Below are 16,690 nucleotides of genomic sequence, written 5' to 3'. Positions count from 1 at the left end.
TATAAAATTAGATATAAAACGTCGGGCGCTGAACGGTTTAAGCAGTGATTTTGAAAGTTTAAGGCTGTGGTCTCCATTAAATGCCGTAGGTTGCGTATAGCGTCAAGCCAGACGCTTGTGTGGCAGATGCATACAGCCTTTGTCACTCACCGGTAACTTCACGTAGTCAATACAAAACCTAGGCCATGATTATCAATACACTAGACCAGGGTAATAAGCTAGAAATAGACCATGTTCGGGACACCCAAAGATCCAGGTAGCTGACTACTTTTTTGGTTATTGTGTACCTATGGGATGAAAACCTACCTGTTTCCTGCCTAGAGTTCGCGTCCGTTTTTTAGTTATTAACAATTTAGTGCAAAAATCGCCATTTTTTCGATTTTTTGCACTCCATTCAAAAGCTAAATAGTTGACATAAAATTACAAAATTTAATTTTTTAGAACATTACAAAACCTTCAAAATGCCGATTTTTGAAAGTTAAAAAGTTAATTTGTTGCTACGCAAACTGCAAAATAAGTGAAAATCGTTATTTGTTAATAACTTTCACTAAAACTACCTTAGAACTTTAGTGTTTCACCCAAAGTTGGGTATTGGGGTACTTAACAAACCCTCAAAATTTGAGCCCGATCCATTAATTAGTTTAAAAGTTATTCTAATTGTTTATCCCAGAGACCTTTATTTTGCAATAACATAAGACAGAAAATCATGAAGATAGGGCAATTCTGAGTATGCCAAATGAAAGTAGAAAACTGATACTATCAAAATGTACTAAAAAACGATAAAAAAATTATCTAATATAGTCAAAATCCTAATGCCAAATTTGTGAAATTTTGTAGTTTAAAAACATTTAGAATATCTTTAAAAATATTGTCTGTAGAAAAAGTCATTTTACATATTAGAAAAGGTGGCATTTTACACGAATTTTTAAAAATATAGTTTAATTGGTGACTAGTCGCGGTAAGTGAAGGGGGAGCTGGGAGCCGACAAATGCACGAGTTCAAAAACTATAAAAAGCAACTTAAAACTACTATCATTTTCTATATGTCGGGATCTACTGAATATATTGTTATATTTCTATTTGATATAAAAATTAAAATTTGATAATTATAAACAAAATTCACTTTAATATAAAATATTTTTAATTTTCTCAACCTCGGGCATATAAATTTAGAACAACCTGTATACAACAAATTGTTATATTTAATTTTAAGAAGTGATTAGAATAAGCGTACGAAACTCGGAACAATGTGCTTAGATAAACAAAGTGAATGACGCGTACCATTATCGTTCTTCTCGGAAGGTCGATCATTAGCCTATGCTAAATAAAACTCAGTGAAATAGATGATAGTTCATTATCGTTTTTCGCGGAAGGTTTCGATCATTAGCCGATGCTAAATAAGACTTAGTAGAAATAGAGAATAGGTCATTAAAATTTTGTAATTAGTAGAAAGTAATTTTAGAATAGGAATTAACTATTTTTCTTTTGAAATCCATTAAGCATATTTAGAAAGTTTAAAAATTGGTTTTGGGGAATACTGCGAATGAGAGTTGGTGGTGGAAGAATGATTTGTGAATTTGGAAGGGATATTTAGAAAGTAGGGGAATGAATGACAAAGTGAGAGGAGAATGTTTTGAGCTGTCGAGAAGTGAAGTCGAGTAGTAGACGGTAGTGTACGGAGAGTGAGAAAGCCGATGTAGTTCCGTGAGTGTGGAGTATCTATCGTGGAACGAGAAGTAGGCCAGGTCGAGAGTAAAAGAACCTCCTTGAGCCAAGAGTGTCCCGGTAGCTGATAGCAGTTTCGAGAAAGGTAGAACACAGCATCACGACAGACGCAGGAACGAGAGCTATACGAGCTAGTTTTTCAAAGGAGAACATTACTGGAAGCCAGGACGAGGTTTGATCGCAGCCAAGGATAGCAGGAAACGGGTCTTGTGTGAGGACATTTTCAGTTCACCAGGAAAAGGTCAGTCTCATTTGTTTGGACATGAATGTATGGGTTTTTCGTATTAAATTCCACATAAAAAATTGAATAACATAATCAATAATATCAGAAAAGCTTCATCAAACTTAAATAGAGTTGTTCCTAATAACTCCTAATAGTTAAATGTTAATAAAAACTTTCAATTGAAAACCAAAAGGAAATGAGATTCCCATTTGTAAATGTTATGTTTAAGAATAATAAGAAATAGCAAATATTAAGCATTGATTGCCTTTTAAATAAAATAAAAAATATTTTGATTATAATTGTAACCCATATGTGTATTTTTTTTTACTCTTTTCTTTTCTATCCCGATTAGGAACCATTAAGAAATATTCAGAAGCCACGAAAGTAAGTAATTAATTTATAATTCGCCCTGAGATTGAAAACATATTGATATGTGATCTGGTTAATTAATTAGATTAGTATTAATACATTGATTAAATTAAGTGACATATAAGAATATTATCTCATATCAATAATCAAGATCACATCAACTGTCGTCCAACGTGGAAAGCATTGTAAAGTATTTCTAGTGGCAAATTTGAAGGATAGAAAGAGTAAAGCCGGTATTTGAAAATTTATATGCCTGTGGTAAAAAGTGAGATACTTACATTTGATAACATAAAATTTTAGATCTCTTTAGGTACAAATTTTACATAACTGATTTAATATTTTATTTTTACGATATTTACATTTGATATATTTATTGACAATTTATAATATTTGGGTAAAAAAAAAGTCGTCTTGGTAACATACTAGTAAAATTTCATATTTGGCGGGGATAATACTTCTTGAAAACAAATGTCTGTGACAAGAAGCCAAAGCAAGGACAACAAAAAACAAAAAGAACATTCAGACCAAGAAGATATTTTAGACACGACAATCATGGCATCAGAACAGCAAGAATTATCAGGAATAGATAAACTATTACAACTGATGCAACTCCAGTCACAAAAGCTGGATGACAATCAAAGAGAAACAAAACAAGCAATGGATGAAGCAAAAAGGACAATGGATAAAAATCAGGAGGAAACAAAACAAAAAATGGATGAAACATCAAAGAAAATGGATAAAGTGGATCAAAAAATGGATGAAACACAACAAAAAATGGATGAAACACAACAAAAACTGGATGACAATCAAAGAGAAACAAAACAAGCAATAGATGAAACAAAAAGAATAATGCAAGAAAATCAGAAGGAAACAAAACAAGCAATAGAAGAGAACAACAATAAAATGGAGGAACGCATAGGAAAGTATGAAAAGGAAGTAAAAGGATGTTTGACAACAATGAAAAACGAGATGAAAGAACAAGAAATGAAAATTCAAAATAAAATAAAGGAGATAACGAATTGCCAGAAAAAAGAAATGGAAAGTTTGGAAAACAAGTTGCAAAACGCTATTCAAGCAGACATAGAAGAAGTGGAAAGAAAGATTGCGGAAATCAATACTCAACAAAATGTCGGAGAAAGAAGAGAAATGGTTATACATAGCACAGATGACGTGAAGATAAGGTTTGGCGGGGATGTAAGAAGATTACACCCAGTGCCGTTCATAAATAGCCTGAAAAAGAAAATACAGCACATCGGAAATTTCGAAACAGCAAAAGAAACTATCAGAAACCATCTCAAAAATGAAGCAAGCCTATGGTTCGATTGCAAAGAAGAAGAATTTGACAGTTGGCAAGAATTTGAACAAAAATTTTTGAATTATTTCTGGGGAAAAGTCCAACAATTGGAAATTAACAAGGAATTGCAAAATGGGAAATACAATGATAGGATGGGTATATCAGAAAGGACATATGCATTACAAATTTACTATAACGCAAAACATTTACAATATAATTACTCATCGGAACAATTAGTCGAACTGATTGCAAGACATTTCGAAGAAACGCTGGAAGACCATATCACATTGCAAAACTACAAAGACATAGATAGTTTATGCCAATTCCTACAAATAAGAGAATTACGTGTAAGAGAAACAAAATCAAGAAGGTCGCGAGAAGATTACAGGCCCCGAGAAACACAGGATTACAGAGATAGAAATCAAAATAGGAGGGACTATACAAGACGAGATTTTAATCCCAGAAGGGAAAACGAAAATAGAGACAACGGAAGAGGAAATTATGAACAAAGAAATAGGCAATGGAATGAGGACAGAAATCGAGAATACCAGAATAGAAACACCACACGCTCAAATCAAGAAAACAGAAATAATGGTAGACAAAATGAACAGGGATATCAAGAAAACCGAAACAGATCCGACAGACCAAGAGAAAATAGAAGAGAAGTAAATAATACCCAGACAGATGGATATGACGGAGAGAGACATTATGACGAAAATATAAACAACGATGAGCAATCGGCGTTTTTTCACGACGGCGCTCACTAAAAACCAAAAATCAAACAGGAATCTTTTGTAACCCCAAGGAGTTTATTAAATTGGCAAGAAACAACGAAAAGAAAAATGGAGTTAATTTAAAATTTGTGGATGGATTTATCAACGAGAAACCAATTAAAATTATGATAGACACTGGATCTGAAATAACATTGGTCAACAGAAAACTAATAGAAGAAGTTAACTTAACAAATTTAATTTACAAAATACCTAGGGTAAATTTAGTGGGCGCAAACAAACGGACATTGGCAACTATAAATGAAGGCATACGAGTAATGGTACGACTGGGTAAGAAGATGTATGCACTACAATGTGTAATAATGCCAAACATGTCACATGACATGATAGTAGGAGTTGACGAATTGGCAGAAAAACATGTAGTGATAGATTTTAAAAATAATACGATGAATCTAACAGAAGAAAAAGAAGAAGAACAGGACAAGGAACAGGAGAAACAAAATACGGACGAATCAGGTAAAGAACAAACAGTGGAAATGAATTTGGCAACGAAGCAAGGACAAAGAAGAAAAGGGAGAAAAAGTCAGAAAAAGACAAAAGAAAATGAAACCTGTGGCTCCTCAAAAGAAGAGTTGAGCCCAGAAGAAGAAAATTTGAGAGTATCAGAAACAAAGGAAACCTGGGATTCCTCAAAAGAAGAGACGAGCTCAGGAGAAGAAGAAATAAAGCAAAAAAATGAAAGCGAAAAAGATATAATCGAAACAGTGGCATTTGAAGAGGAGGCATATGAAAACGAGGATGCAGAATACACGATAAAAGTATGTGAAAAATCTGAGGAAAAAGACAGAAGATTAATATGGGAAAAAGGGAAAGACAACATAATAGCCGACACTCTAACACAGGATGAGGACACTGAAAATAAGGAAACAATTACTCTACAGGTGGGACTAATTAGAGTAATACAAGAAGAAGGGGTATAAGACGTAGATTAAAGTAAGGAAATATACAGGGAGTTGGTTTTGCCTCGAGAAAATTTATTTAAAAATGCAGATAAATTTTATCGAATACAAGGCGGGGATTTGTTATATTTCTATTTGATATAAAAATTAAAATTTGATAATTATAAACAAAATTCACTTTAATATAAAATATTTTTAATTTTCTCAACCTCGGGCATATAAATTTAGAACAACCTGTATACAACAAATTGTTATATTTAATTTTAAGAAGTGATTAGAATAAGCGTACGAAACTCGGAACAATGTGCTTAGATAAACAAAGTGAATGACGCGTACCATTATCGTTCTTCTCGGAAGGTCGATCATTAGCCTATGCTAAATAAAACTCAGTGAAATAGATGATAGTTCATTATCGTTTTTCGCGGAAGGTTTCGATCATTAGCCGATGCTAAATAAGACTTAGTAGAAATAGAGAATAGGTCATTAAAATTTTGTAATTAGTAGAAAGTAATTTTAGAATGGGAATTAACTATTTTTCTTTTGAAATTCATTAAGCATATTTAGAAAGTTTAAAAATTGGTTTTGGGGAATACTGCGAATGAGAGTTGGTGGTGGAAGAATGATTTGTGAATTTGGAAGGGATATTTAGAAAGTAGGGGAATGAATGACAAAGTGAGAGGAGAATGTTTTGAGCTGTCGAGAAGTGAAGTCGAGTAGTAGACGGTAGTGTACGGAGAGTGAGAAAGCCGATGTAGTTCCGTGAGTGTGGAGTATCTATCGTGGAACGAGAAGTAGGCCAGGTCGAGAGTAAAAGAACCTCCTTGAGCCAAGAGTGTCCCGGTAGCTGATAGCAGTTTCGAGAAAGGTAGAACACAGCATCACGACAGACGCAGGAACGAGAGCTATACGAGCTAGTTTTTCAAAGGAGAACATTACTGGAAGCCAGGACGAGGTTTGATCGCAGCCAAGGATAGCAGGAAACGGGTCTTGTGTGAGGACATTTTCAGTTCACCAGGAAAAGGTCAGTCTCATTTGTTTGGACATGAATGTATGGGTTTTTCGTATTAAATTCCACATAAAAAATTGAATAACATAACAGCCATTCCAGAAATAATGAGCCTAAATGCAAAATAATAAAGTTTTATAATAAAATGAAATTTCATTAGAAAAGGCATTAAAACATTCTAATAAAAATAAATCAAAACGTAAAATTAAAAATTTGTCTATTTATTTAGGTTTTTTGTGCACCCAAAGTTTGACAAGCTGATACTGTGCTCAAAGTCTCAAATGTAATCAAGTTGGCCCACCTGATTTCTTCTTTATTTTTTCTTAAATGTCATATGTTTTGTTTTGTTTATCAACATAACCTCAAAAACCAGCACTATCAACCTAAATTATGATGTTCAGTGATTTCAGAACTTAACAGAAAAATAAACTTTAAGAGTGATTTCGGTGTCCCATACGGAACCAAAAAGTTGGAAAAGTTAGCTTCCCGAGAGAACAAAATAAGACTAAAACGTCAAAACCTTCAAAAGTTAGGTAAGTGGAATTATCAATACACTCATATAGTTGATGTTTTTTCAAACTCGGTATTTTTATATGAAACAGTAGTTCCGTACGGGACAGTTCCGTACGGGAAATTTGTATTATGGATGCAAAAGTCACACTCTATGCCTGTTTAAATGTTTTATAGCCAAATTTTACAAGAGCCTTATAGACCTACATCATTTTAAGCTAGACCTAAACCACTTACATGTATTTATCTTTTCAGAAAATGGACAATAAAGAAAAAAAGAAAAGATATTTTGAGAAGCTACGATTGGATCCCCAGCGACTTGCTGCACATCAGGAAAAGGAGAGGCAACGTGTGAAAGCCGTAAGAGCAAAGGAGAGAGATCTTTTTAAAGATAGGCCAGATATCTTAGAAAGTAAAAGAAAATATGAAACATTAAGGAAACAAAAACAACGAGAGCGGAAAAGGCTAGCTAAATTAGGAGAAGAGTCAAATTTTCCCAGTGTAGCTTCAGAACTTGGCTCATATAAAAGGCCTCAGAGCTTAGGAAAGGCTGTAAATAGGGTTAAAAAAGTTTTACCAGATAGTCCTTCCAAGAAACAAGCTGTTGTACGGAAACTGATTTTGGAATACCCAAATTTGATATTGACCAAACCTCCTCGTAAGTGTACAACCAAACTCTCTGATGAGGTAAAGAAAACTGTCAAAGATTTTTTTATCAGGGATGATATAAGTTATCAGGCTCCAGGAAAAAGGGATACAAAATCAATTAAGGACCCTGTAACTAACAAAAGAGCTAATGTGCAAAAAAGGTTTCTTGTCATGTCAGTCAAAGAAGCCTATCAACAATTCATCCAAGAAACAGGCTTGCAACAAGTGACAAAGACCACATTTTATGATCTGCGACCAAAACATGTCCTTTTAGTAAGTGATACACCACACACGGTATGTGTGTGTAAATACCACGGAAATTTTAACTATCTTTTAGAATCCTTGCATAGTAATAAAGTATTAAACCAGGATCTTGTACCAAATGGCAAAGAACTATTAAGAAAACTTGTTTGCAGCTTAAACGAAGAAAACTGTATGTTAGGAACTTGTTCCCAATGCAAAAGTTTGGTTGAACATGAACTTGCACATGTGTTAACTGTCAGTGATTATGATGAAGGGAAAAGAATTGTCTGGAAACAATGGGTTGACATTGAAAAAAGGCCAAAACAAGTTGAGCACAGCGGTACTGTAAAAGATGTAATTTGTGAAATAAAAAAACAATTGCCTACATTTAGAGTTCATTGCTATATCAAAAATGTGCAATCAGAAGAATTTGAAGCAAGGAGACTTGAAAATAATCCAAAGTCAGGAACTCTGCAGATTGATTTTGCAGAAAACTTTTCCTTGATTTCACAGGATGAGATACAGTCCGCACATTGGTCTCATCAACAGGTAACTTTATTTACAGCTTGTGTTTGGACTGGTAGTGCAACTTCCTCATACACCATTGTGAGTGATGATTTATCACATCAAAAACTCAGCATTAAAGTTTTTCTGTATAGAATAATTGAAGATATTCTCAAGAGGTTCCCTAATCTGGAAAAACTGTCAATATTCTCTGATGGTCCCTCATCTCAATTCAAAAACAAATATACAGCTGGACTCTTGTGCTCAATGCAAAAACATTTCAAAATTGACTTTGACTGGTTGTTTTTCGCCACTTCCCATGGAAAAGGCTCTGTTGATGCGATAGGGGGCGCCATAAAGCACCGAGTATGGATCAAAATCAAATCAAGACAAAGAACAATTTCAAATCCCTTTGAGTTTTATGAATGTGCTAAAGAAGAAATAAAAGGGACACATATTATCTTTCTGCCTGAAGAAGATGTACAAAATCATGCCCAGGAAATGGAAAAAAAATGGGCAGACATAAAGTCTATTCCTGACATTCGGCAATGCCACTACTTTATGCCTTATGACTCTACGAGCATACTTGTTGCACGGACTGCAAAATCGTTAATGACTAAACACATTATTTCCAAAGAAGCGGAAGAAGACCTCTCAAGGCAATTAGATTTAAAACAGAGGCGCCTACGCTATGAGGATGTCTATTCCTCGTCTGATTCTGATGATGACAAAATGTGTACACCTACTGCACTACCAGTTGGTGAAGAGACAGTTGTAGGATCATGGGTTGGAGTGATATATGACAGCCAATGGTATCCAGGTAATTATTTATTTTATTATATATATAATAGTGTTGAATATTTTGAACCTACTGGTAACTTAGCAATTTTTGTATTTTTTTGCAGGGATTGTTGAAAATAAATCGGAGAAAGACATAACTGTCTCATTCATGGCCAGAGTGGGCCAAAGATTCTTTTGGCCATCAAAGCCTGATATCCAAACACTGCATCATGTCAATATAATGTGCAGGATCAAGGAACCGCCACACCCAGTATCAAATCGTCATTTTGAAATCAATGGAGTATCCCTATACGATGAGATTTTCAAAAAACTGAATGTTTAGTTTGCCTAGCCTACTCTTCATTATGTTTAGTAGCATTATTAAGTAGCATTAAAATTTGAAGTAGTTAGAATTACTTCATTGATAAATTTTCATTAATATTTTAGTGTAACTTATATTAATTATTCATTAATATTTAAGTTAATTGAAGGAAAACCTATTATAATAAGTTAAATAAATATATTTCACATTCATCACAGTCTATGTTTTATTTCTTAACAAATAAATGAAGGGGATGTTAGGAATATTTCACATAGGTCCCGTACGGAACCAGTAGGTGTCCCATACGGAACTGTTTATTTTAATTTATACCATTTTATTTTCAAACAGAGTATTGAACAAATAAGCATAACTACAAAAATTGAAGTCTTAGGAATCAAAGTGTATAATTACAGTAGGAAATGTTTAAAAACATCACAGAATTTTTAAGTTAATGCTTAAGTTGCACAGATAGGAGCTAAATGTTGTCCCGTACAGAACCGTGGATTGAACCAGTTTTACACTGAAACTAGTCAAGTTAAGTCTTTGAAATTAATTGAGCAAAGTAATCTGTTTGTTTTTCACCTAAGTCTATTTAATTTATAGCTTTCAATTGAATTGTTAAAAAATCTCAGCAAGTTTTGTTCAACAATGCATAGTCTAAATGTCCCGTACGGAACCTGGAATGGCTGATAATCAATAATATCAGAAAAGCTTCATCAAACTTAAATAGAGTTGTTCCTAATAACTCCTAATAGTTAAATGTTAATAAAAACTTTCAATTGAAAACCAAAAGGAAATAAGATTCCCATTTGTAAATGTTATGTTTAAGAATAATAAGAAATAGCAAATATTAAGCATTGATTGCCTTTTAAATAAAATAAAAAATATTTTGATTATAATTGTAACCCATATGTGTATTTTTTTTACTCTTTTCTTTTCTATCCCGATTAGGAACCATTAAGAAATATTCAGAAGCCACGAAAGTAAGTAATTAATTTATAATTCGCCCTGAGATTGAAAACATATTGATATGTGATCTGGTTAATTAATTAGATTAGTATTAATACATTGATTAAATTAAGTGACATATAAGAATATTATCTCATATCAATAATCAAGATCACATCAATATTTTGATCGTTCTTTTTTTTAATTTGTATGTAATTTTTCTGTACAATACAAATATGCAATTTGTCTAGACATTTATTAATTATAAACAGTCTAATTTGTTTAAACAATTTTTGAAAATATAATTTTTTCCCAAAAGTCCATGATTTTAATCATACTATTCCTATTAATCATAGAAAAAGTTAAGGTATACTTTAATAAATAAATTATCTTAAACAAATAATTACCTAATAAAAATCATTCATTTATTAAAATGTACTTTAACTTTTTCTGTGATCATTAATGATACTATAATTAAAAAAATAGATTTTTGTAAAAAAATATTTTTTCAAGAATTGTTTAAACAAATTAGACTGTTTATTAATTAATAAATTTATAAACAAATTGCATATTGGTAATGTACGTAAAAATTACATACCAATTAAAAAAGAAAGATCAAAATACATTGAGTTGATCCGGAGATACAGCAAATTATATTCGTTTGAAATTGCTTTTTCGGTATTTTAACTCGCTGGATTTGTAGATTCCCCCTAGTAATCGTTTGCACTACATTTTTGAAAAATCATAGAGGGTGCTGTGAAGGTATAATGTTTGTGCAAATTTTTTAAGAAAAAATACAAATCCCATTCTTTAAAATGGCATTAATGAGATTCCTTAATTATTATAAACAAATTAGCTGTGAATTAAAAAAAACATATATCTAACTGTGTCCCAAATGAGCCCAAGCTAATTGTTTTATTTGAAAATTCGTGTTAAAATACTATCTTTTCGAAAATATAAAAATATTGTTTCTACGGGCAACATTTTTAAAGTTATTCTAAATGTCTATAAACTACAAAATTTTAAAAATTTGGCATTAGGAGTTTTGACTATGTTAAATATTTTTTTTATCTTTTTTTAATACATTTTGATATTATACTATCACTCTTCTACTTTCATTTGGCATACTCAGAATTGCCCTATCTTCATTATTTTCTGTCTTATCTTATTGCAAAATAAAGGTCTCTGGAATAAACAAATAGAATAACTCCTAAACTAATTAATGGATCGGTCTCAAATTTTGAGGATTTGGTAAGTACCCCAATGTCCAACTTTGGGTGAAACACTAAAGTTCTAAGGTAGTTTTAGTAAAAGTTATTAACAAATAACGATTTTCATTTATTTTGCAGTTTGCGTAGCAACAAATTAACTTTTTGCCTTTCAAAAATCGGCATTTTGAAGGTTTTTCAATGTTCTAAAAAACTGAATTTTGTAATTTTATGTCAACTATTTAGTTTTTGAATGGGGTGCAAAAAATCTAAAAAATCGCGATTTTTGCACTAAATTGTTAATAATTAAAAAGCGGACACGAATTCTAGGCAGGAAACAGGCAGGTTTTCTTCCTATAGGTCTACAATAACTAAAAAAGTAGTCAGCTATCTGGATCTTTGAGTGTCCCGAGAAAATCCTTATTACCCTGGACTACACCGTAGGTCGCGTCCAGAGTTATCTGTGGTCACTCAAAGTCAGGCAAATATGCAGGCTGAAAAGGAAGATGTATACGCATATATATGCATATTATTTGTATCTGCATTTATTTATGTCAAATATGCATGTATATGCATGTATTATTTGTGTCAAATATGCATGTATGTAAATAATATTTTAAGTATGAAAGTTGCTGTGGTACTATTTTATTTTTCACCAATTCTTTGAAAAGTATAAGTGCTTCGGAAGAATCTACTCGCTTCAATTCAGCAAAAATTTCTGCATAAAACATTGCAGCCTCTAATCAAGTTCTCTTCCAGTAACAATAGGTTTTGGTGGAAGAGGAAGATTTGGCAAATGTTATACAACTGATACCTTATAGGTGCCTTAAGAAATATTTTGTTCATATTTGAAATAAAATTATTAACAAGAGGAAATTTATTTCTAATTTCTTCTGCGACCCTATTTAAACCATGTGCTGGGCAAGTTGTATGTAGGTATAAAACGAGGATAAAAAATTTCAAATTGCTTCCTACTTTAACCATGTAAGATGCAGCATCTGAAAGAAAAATAAAAATTTTTCGTTGAGAACAGCTAAAGGAAGAAAAAAAATTGCTAAATTGTCTTGCAAAAACCTTAAAACTGTTATCTAGTGCGTTGGTTTTACTCCACTCCTTGGTAGCAATTAAATGCGGTTTACAAGCTTGCCCATTTTTAAGAGATCCGATTAATAAATGTGCGATATAACGTCTAGAAGAATCAATTATTTCATCCGTGTCCACACATACATAAAAATAATTGTCTCCTATTGTCTCTACGTAGAATATACCTACAGAATCGACCTCGTTTCTTCTTAAGCTTCTTTTACTTGGAATATTCCATTTGCAGTATTTTCCAAGAAATATTCGCAAATTTTGGTTTGACAATTTGGACAAAGATATATTTTAGCTTAACAATGCTTCGAACAAATCATGGTTAAATGTCTATTGCTCACTTGATTTCCGATTAGTTGATTATAAGCACCTAGATATCGAATCTTGCATTTTCTCTCCCGAATCTAATTTATTTTTTTTTACCAGTGTGTAAAGCAGTTTTGCAATGCTGGACTATTTGGAATTTTTTTTCGCATGGAATCTGCAAAAAAATTGCTACAGTAAACTAAATAATTTTTAGATCGAGGGTTATTTAAAGCATTTTAAATGAAAAATGTATATTTTTTAATTTTCTGATTATTTTTATGCAATTTAAAATATTTAGGTTTACTTTGTATTTACTTACTCCATGCTGAGCATAATAATTTTCCCATATCAAGGACCAATTCTGGATGCCTTGATCCACACAGAAATATCAGGTACGAAGGTATCTGAACCATGAATAAACAAATAAAATCGCTTTGAAAACCTATTATATGCACCTTCTTTTTAAATATACCAGTATATGCAAAATTCAAAAGAAACTACAAAAATATGCAAATGCATATATGCACTATTGCATATTTGCCTGACTCTGGTGGTCACCAATAAATGCCGTAGGTTGGGTAAAACGTTTGTCGATCGCCGGCAACAACATTCGGATCGTTTTCGTTATCAGTCAAGTGCGAAATTTCAACTTGTTGATAAGCAACTCATCTTGTTCTCTTTTACTACTCGTTTTACTCAGTTCTCTAGGTTAAGGGGGTAGGCGCAAAATCTTGGTCCAATGCTATTTAAATGCATTCATTTTTTTTTCGAATCCTGAGAAAACTAATAAATATTTTTGAAAAATTTAAACGCAGAATGAAAGATTACATTATTACCGAGGGCCGAAAGTCCCTTAGAATAAACAAAAAGTTTCTTTTGAATGAAATATTTGAAATTAAAAACCACACTAAATTTTCTCTTTTTTTTCACCACTGTAACTTGTTAAATAGATAGATAGATTCGTTTATTGACAATTTTTACATAGTAAACACTACATGTCATGTCACAATATAAATAAGTCACTTTTGTATACACAAGAAACAACTAAGAAATAATTAAGAAATAATACAAGAACACATAATATAACGTGAAAAATAGAAATATAAAAACCTAAAAAAATCAGTTAGGTGTAATATAGTTTTCATAAAAACGACCACACTAGGAGCTCAAACAAACAAATTCCTGAATACTATAGAAACAGTGTTCCAGCAGGAAGTGTTTTGCTAATTTATAAAATTGTTTAGAATTCATTGCCTTAATATCAATATTTTTGTTTAGGTGTAAAAAACAATTATACAGATTATAATCTATTGTATTAAGTTGTGTAACACACAATCTGGAATATGGTATAATGATATGACTTTTGTTTCTTGTATTATACTGATGTTGATCAGCATGTGTTTTTAGATCTTGGATATTATTATGAACAGTTAACAAAGTTTCCAATATATATATTGAAGGTAAAGGAAGAATACCATACTTTTTAAACAATGGTTTACCGCTGGCGCGATATTCCGCTGAGTCGATAATTCGGATTGCTGCTTTTTGAAAAGTGAAAACTTTATATGCATAGGACGAGTTTCCCCAAAGAAGTACACAATATGTCAGGATACTATGAACCATTCCAAAATAAACTGACCTAAGAATATCTCGACTCACAGAAGTAGCCAACCTGCGCATAGCAAAAATCTGTGAGGCGAGCTTCTTACACAATTTTTCAATATGGTGCAACCAGTTCAACCTTGTATCCATAGTAACACCTAGTAACTTTACTGGTTCAGATGGTTTAACCCATCTATCAGAACTAAATACTATGGTCTGGGTTTTCTGCTCGTTTAACTTAAGTTTGTTACAGTTGAACCAGGATTTAGATTTTTCTAATATTTCCTGACTGTAATCAGTTTTACCTCTACATAATAACGTTGTGTCATCTGCAAAAAGAACACAGTTGGTGTTATCCAAGGCACTTGGTAAATCATTTATATATATATCAAGAATAGCAGAGGTCCCAAAACGGATCCTTGTGGTACTCCAGTTGAAACTGGTAAAGGATTAGATTCTTGATTATTAAATGCAACTATCTGTGTTCTTCCTGTAAGATATGATTCTAAAAGGTCCTGTATGGATATAAAATAAACATAAACATGGACTTTCTGCCCTCGGTACTAATATAATAGGTGTTTCAGTGGGCGTTTAAATTTTTCAAAAATACTTATTAGTTTTCTTAGGATTCGAGAAAAACGAATGCATTTAAATAGCTTTGGACCAAGATTTTGCGCCTATCCTATTAAAACCTGTACCAGCCGTACGTTGCAATACTCGAAAATAACTAAAGACGCTGCTTCCAACATTTGAAATCGCTCATAGCAGATAGATACTGCGTTCGACATCCAATAGAGACCGTATCCATTATTTATTGTATAAAGTATAAAGCATACATACGCAACCTACTGCGTGACGTTGTAGGCAGCGTATGGCGGTTATTGGTGACCACCGCCTGCGAAGCCGTGTACTGAAGTTTGCGCGACCTACAGACTCTGTACGCAACCTACAGCATTTAATGGAGACCACAGCCTTATATTGCATTTTCCACTGTAGTTCCTTGGCAGTCGTCACACATGAAAATGACACTGAACCTCTAAAAATGATTGAACAAGCTGAATTTTGCTTGTTTTATGGAGAATGTCAATTTTGGAACCACAAAAAGGTGCCAAAAAGTTTGCCACTTCTACCCCCGCGCGTCCGCATCCTCCCTATAACCTTCTTCTCATAGGAAGAGGGGGCAAAAAATATCAATTTACCAAGAATCTGTACGCCTTAGAAAAAAATGTTTTAAACAAGATATGTAGCCGACTTAACTTTGAATAAAAATGTTTATTAGCAGTATTTGTGTAGAATGAACAGTTCTCTCAGAAACAACGGTTAAGACGATCGGTGATTTTGAATGTGCTACGCACACGAAACCAGTTTTTTAAATAAAAATGGCACACAAAAGAAGCACGATGTTCGAGTGGAATATTTCGCAAAATTTACAACTTTACCCACTCCATTCTCACCCATTTGGTGGTGGGCGTAGTGCAACCTTAAAACGGTGGTATCGTGGAAACGAAGCATTTTTGGACATAAGTTTATAAAGCAAACTGTCATTTCTTTTTTATGTATAATTACCCTTTAAAGCTTGTCGCACACCCTGTATTGATGAAAAATATAGCTAGTTGTTAAAGTACCTAACTTTCCTATTATCCACAATAGCGATTGAATCAAAAAACAGAATGTTAAGAAAACCTGAGGCTATAGTTGGGTTTTAATTGCAGTATTTTATAAATGCTAGAATATTCCACAGGGTGTGGTGAGCTTTGGGAAAAACACAGTTTAATTGGTACACCCGGTATACAATGACAATTCACCTGTCTAGCAACAATGTTATTACAGCGATGTTGTTAAAGAATAAGCCTACAACATATTAAAAAAATCACTTAAATCGGACGACAGGTTTAGGAAATTCGAAACATAAAAAATGGCCCTTTTTGAAGGTGGTGCGTTAATTTCTCGGAGTAGTGTATTTCACAGATTCCCTGTATATTTGATTTATTTTTCGATTAATTTTTCTGCGTTTATTCAATTTTGCGTAATTGGTTTTTCATTACATTCCGTTTTTTTCTTGTTGAATTAGGAGCTCATTAAAAATGTTCGTTTTTTCTGATATTAATTTTTCTTTCTTAATTACTAATTTGAGTATAGTGTAAAATAATTAAGTTCTAAAAATTATCCTCATGTTTTTAGTTTACCAAGCACTTTACTGTTTCATATTACGGGATATTAA

At 32.6% G+C, this 16,690-nt stretch overlaps 2 protein-coding genes across 3 annotated transcripts in view; both read left to right on the top strand.

Moving 5' to 3' along the window:
• LOC126889827 (uncharacterized) overlaps positions 1–16,690 on the top strand; it is a 787,508-nt gene that overhangs the window by 52,563 nt on the left and 718,255 nt on the right. The gene's annotated exons all lie outside the window — the stretch shown is intronic.
• Positions 6,384–10,417, top strand: LOC126889828 (uncharacterized). Of its 2 annotated transcripts, XM_050658515.1 has the most exons (3): positions 6,384–6,839; positions 7,072–9,031; positions 9,117–10,417. In XM_050658515.1, exons 2-3 carry the CDS (start codon positions 7,075–7,077, stop codon positions 9,332–9,334), a joined length of 2,175 nt encoding a protein of 724 aa, XP_050514472.1. In that variant the 5' UTR covers positions 6,384–6,839; positions 7,072–7,074; the 3' UTR covers positions 9,335–10,417. The 2 variants fall into 2 exon arrangements, with proteins under 2 accessions (XP_050514472.1, XP_050514471.1); XM_050658514.1 differs by having other exon boundaries at positions 6,384–9,031; positions 9,117–10,416.

The sequence above is a fragment of the Diabrotica virgifera genome, chromosome 8 (genome assembly GCF_917563875.1).
Source record: "Diabrotica virgifera virgifera chromosome 8, PGI_DIABVI_V3a".
NCBI classification, from domain to species: Eukaryota; Metazoa; Arthropoda; class Insecta; order Coleoptera; family Chrysomelidae; genus Diabrotica; species Diabrotica virgifera.
This window is presented reverse-complemented; position numbering and strand designations above follow the sequence as displayed.

Excerpts from the sequence above, each read along its gene's own strand:
- LOC126889828 (XM_050658514.1), top strand. The coding sequence starts at position 7,054 with ATGTATTTATCTTTTCAGAAAATGGACAATAAAGAAAAAAAGAAAAGA. Across the intron at positions 9,032-9,116 it reads TGACAGCCAATGGTATCCAG|GGATTGTTGAAAATAAATCG; the intron begins GTAATTATTTAT and ends ATTTTTTTGCAG.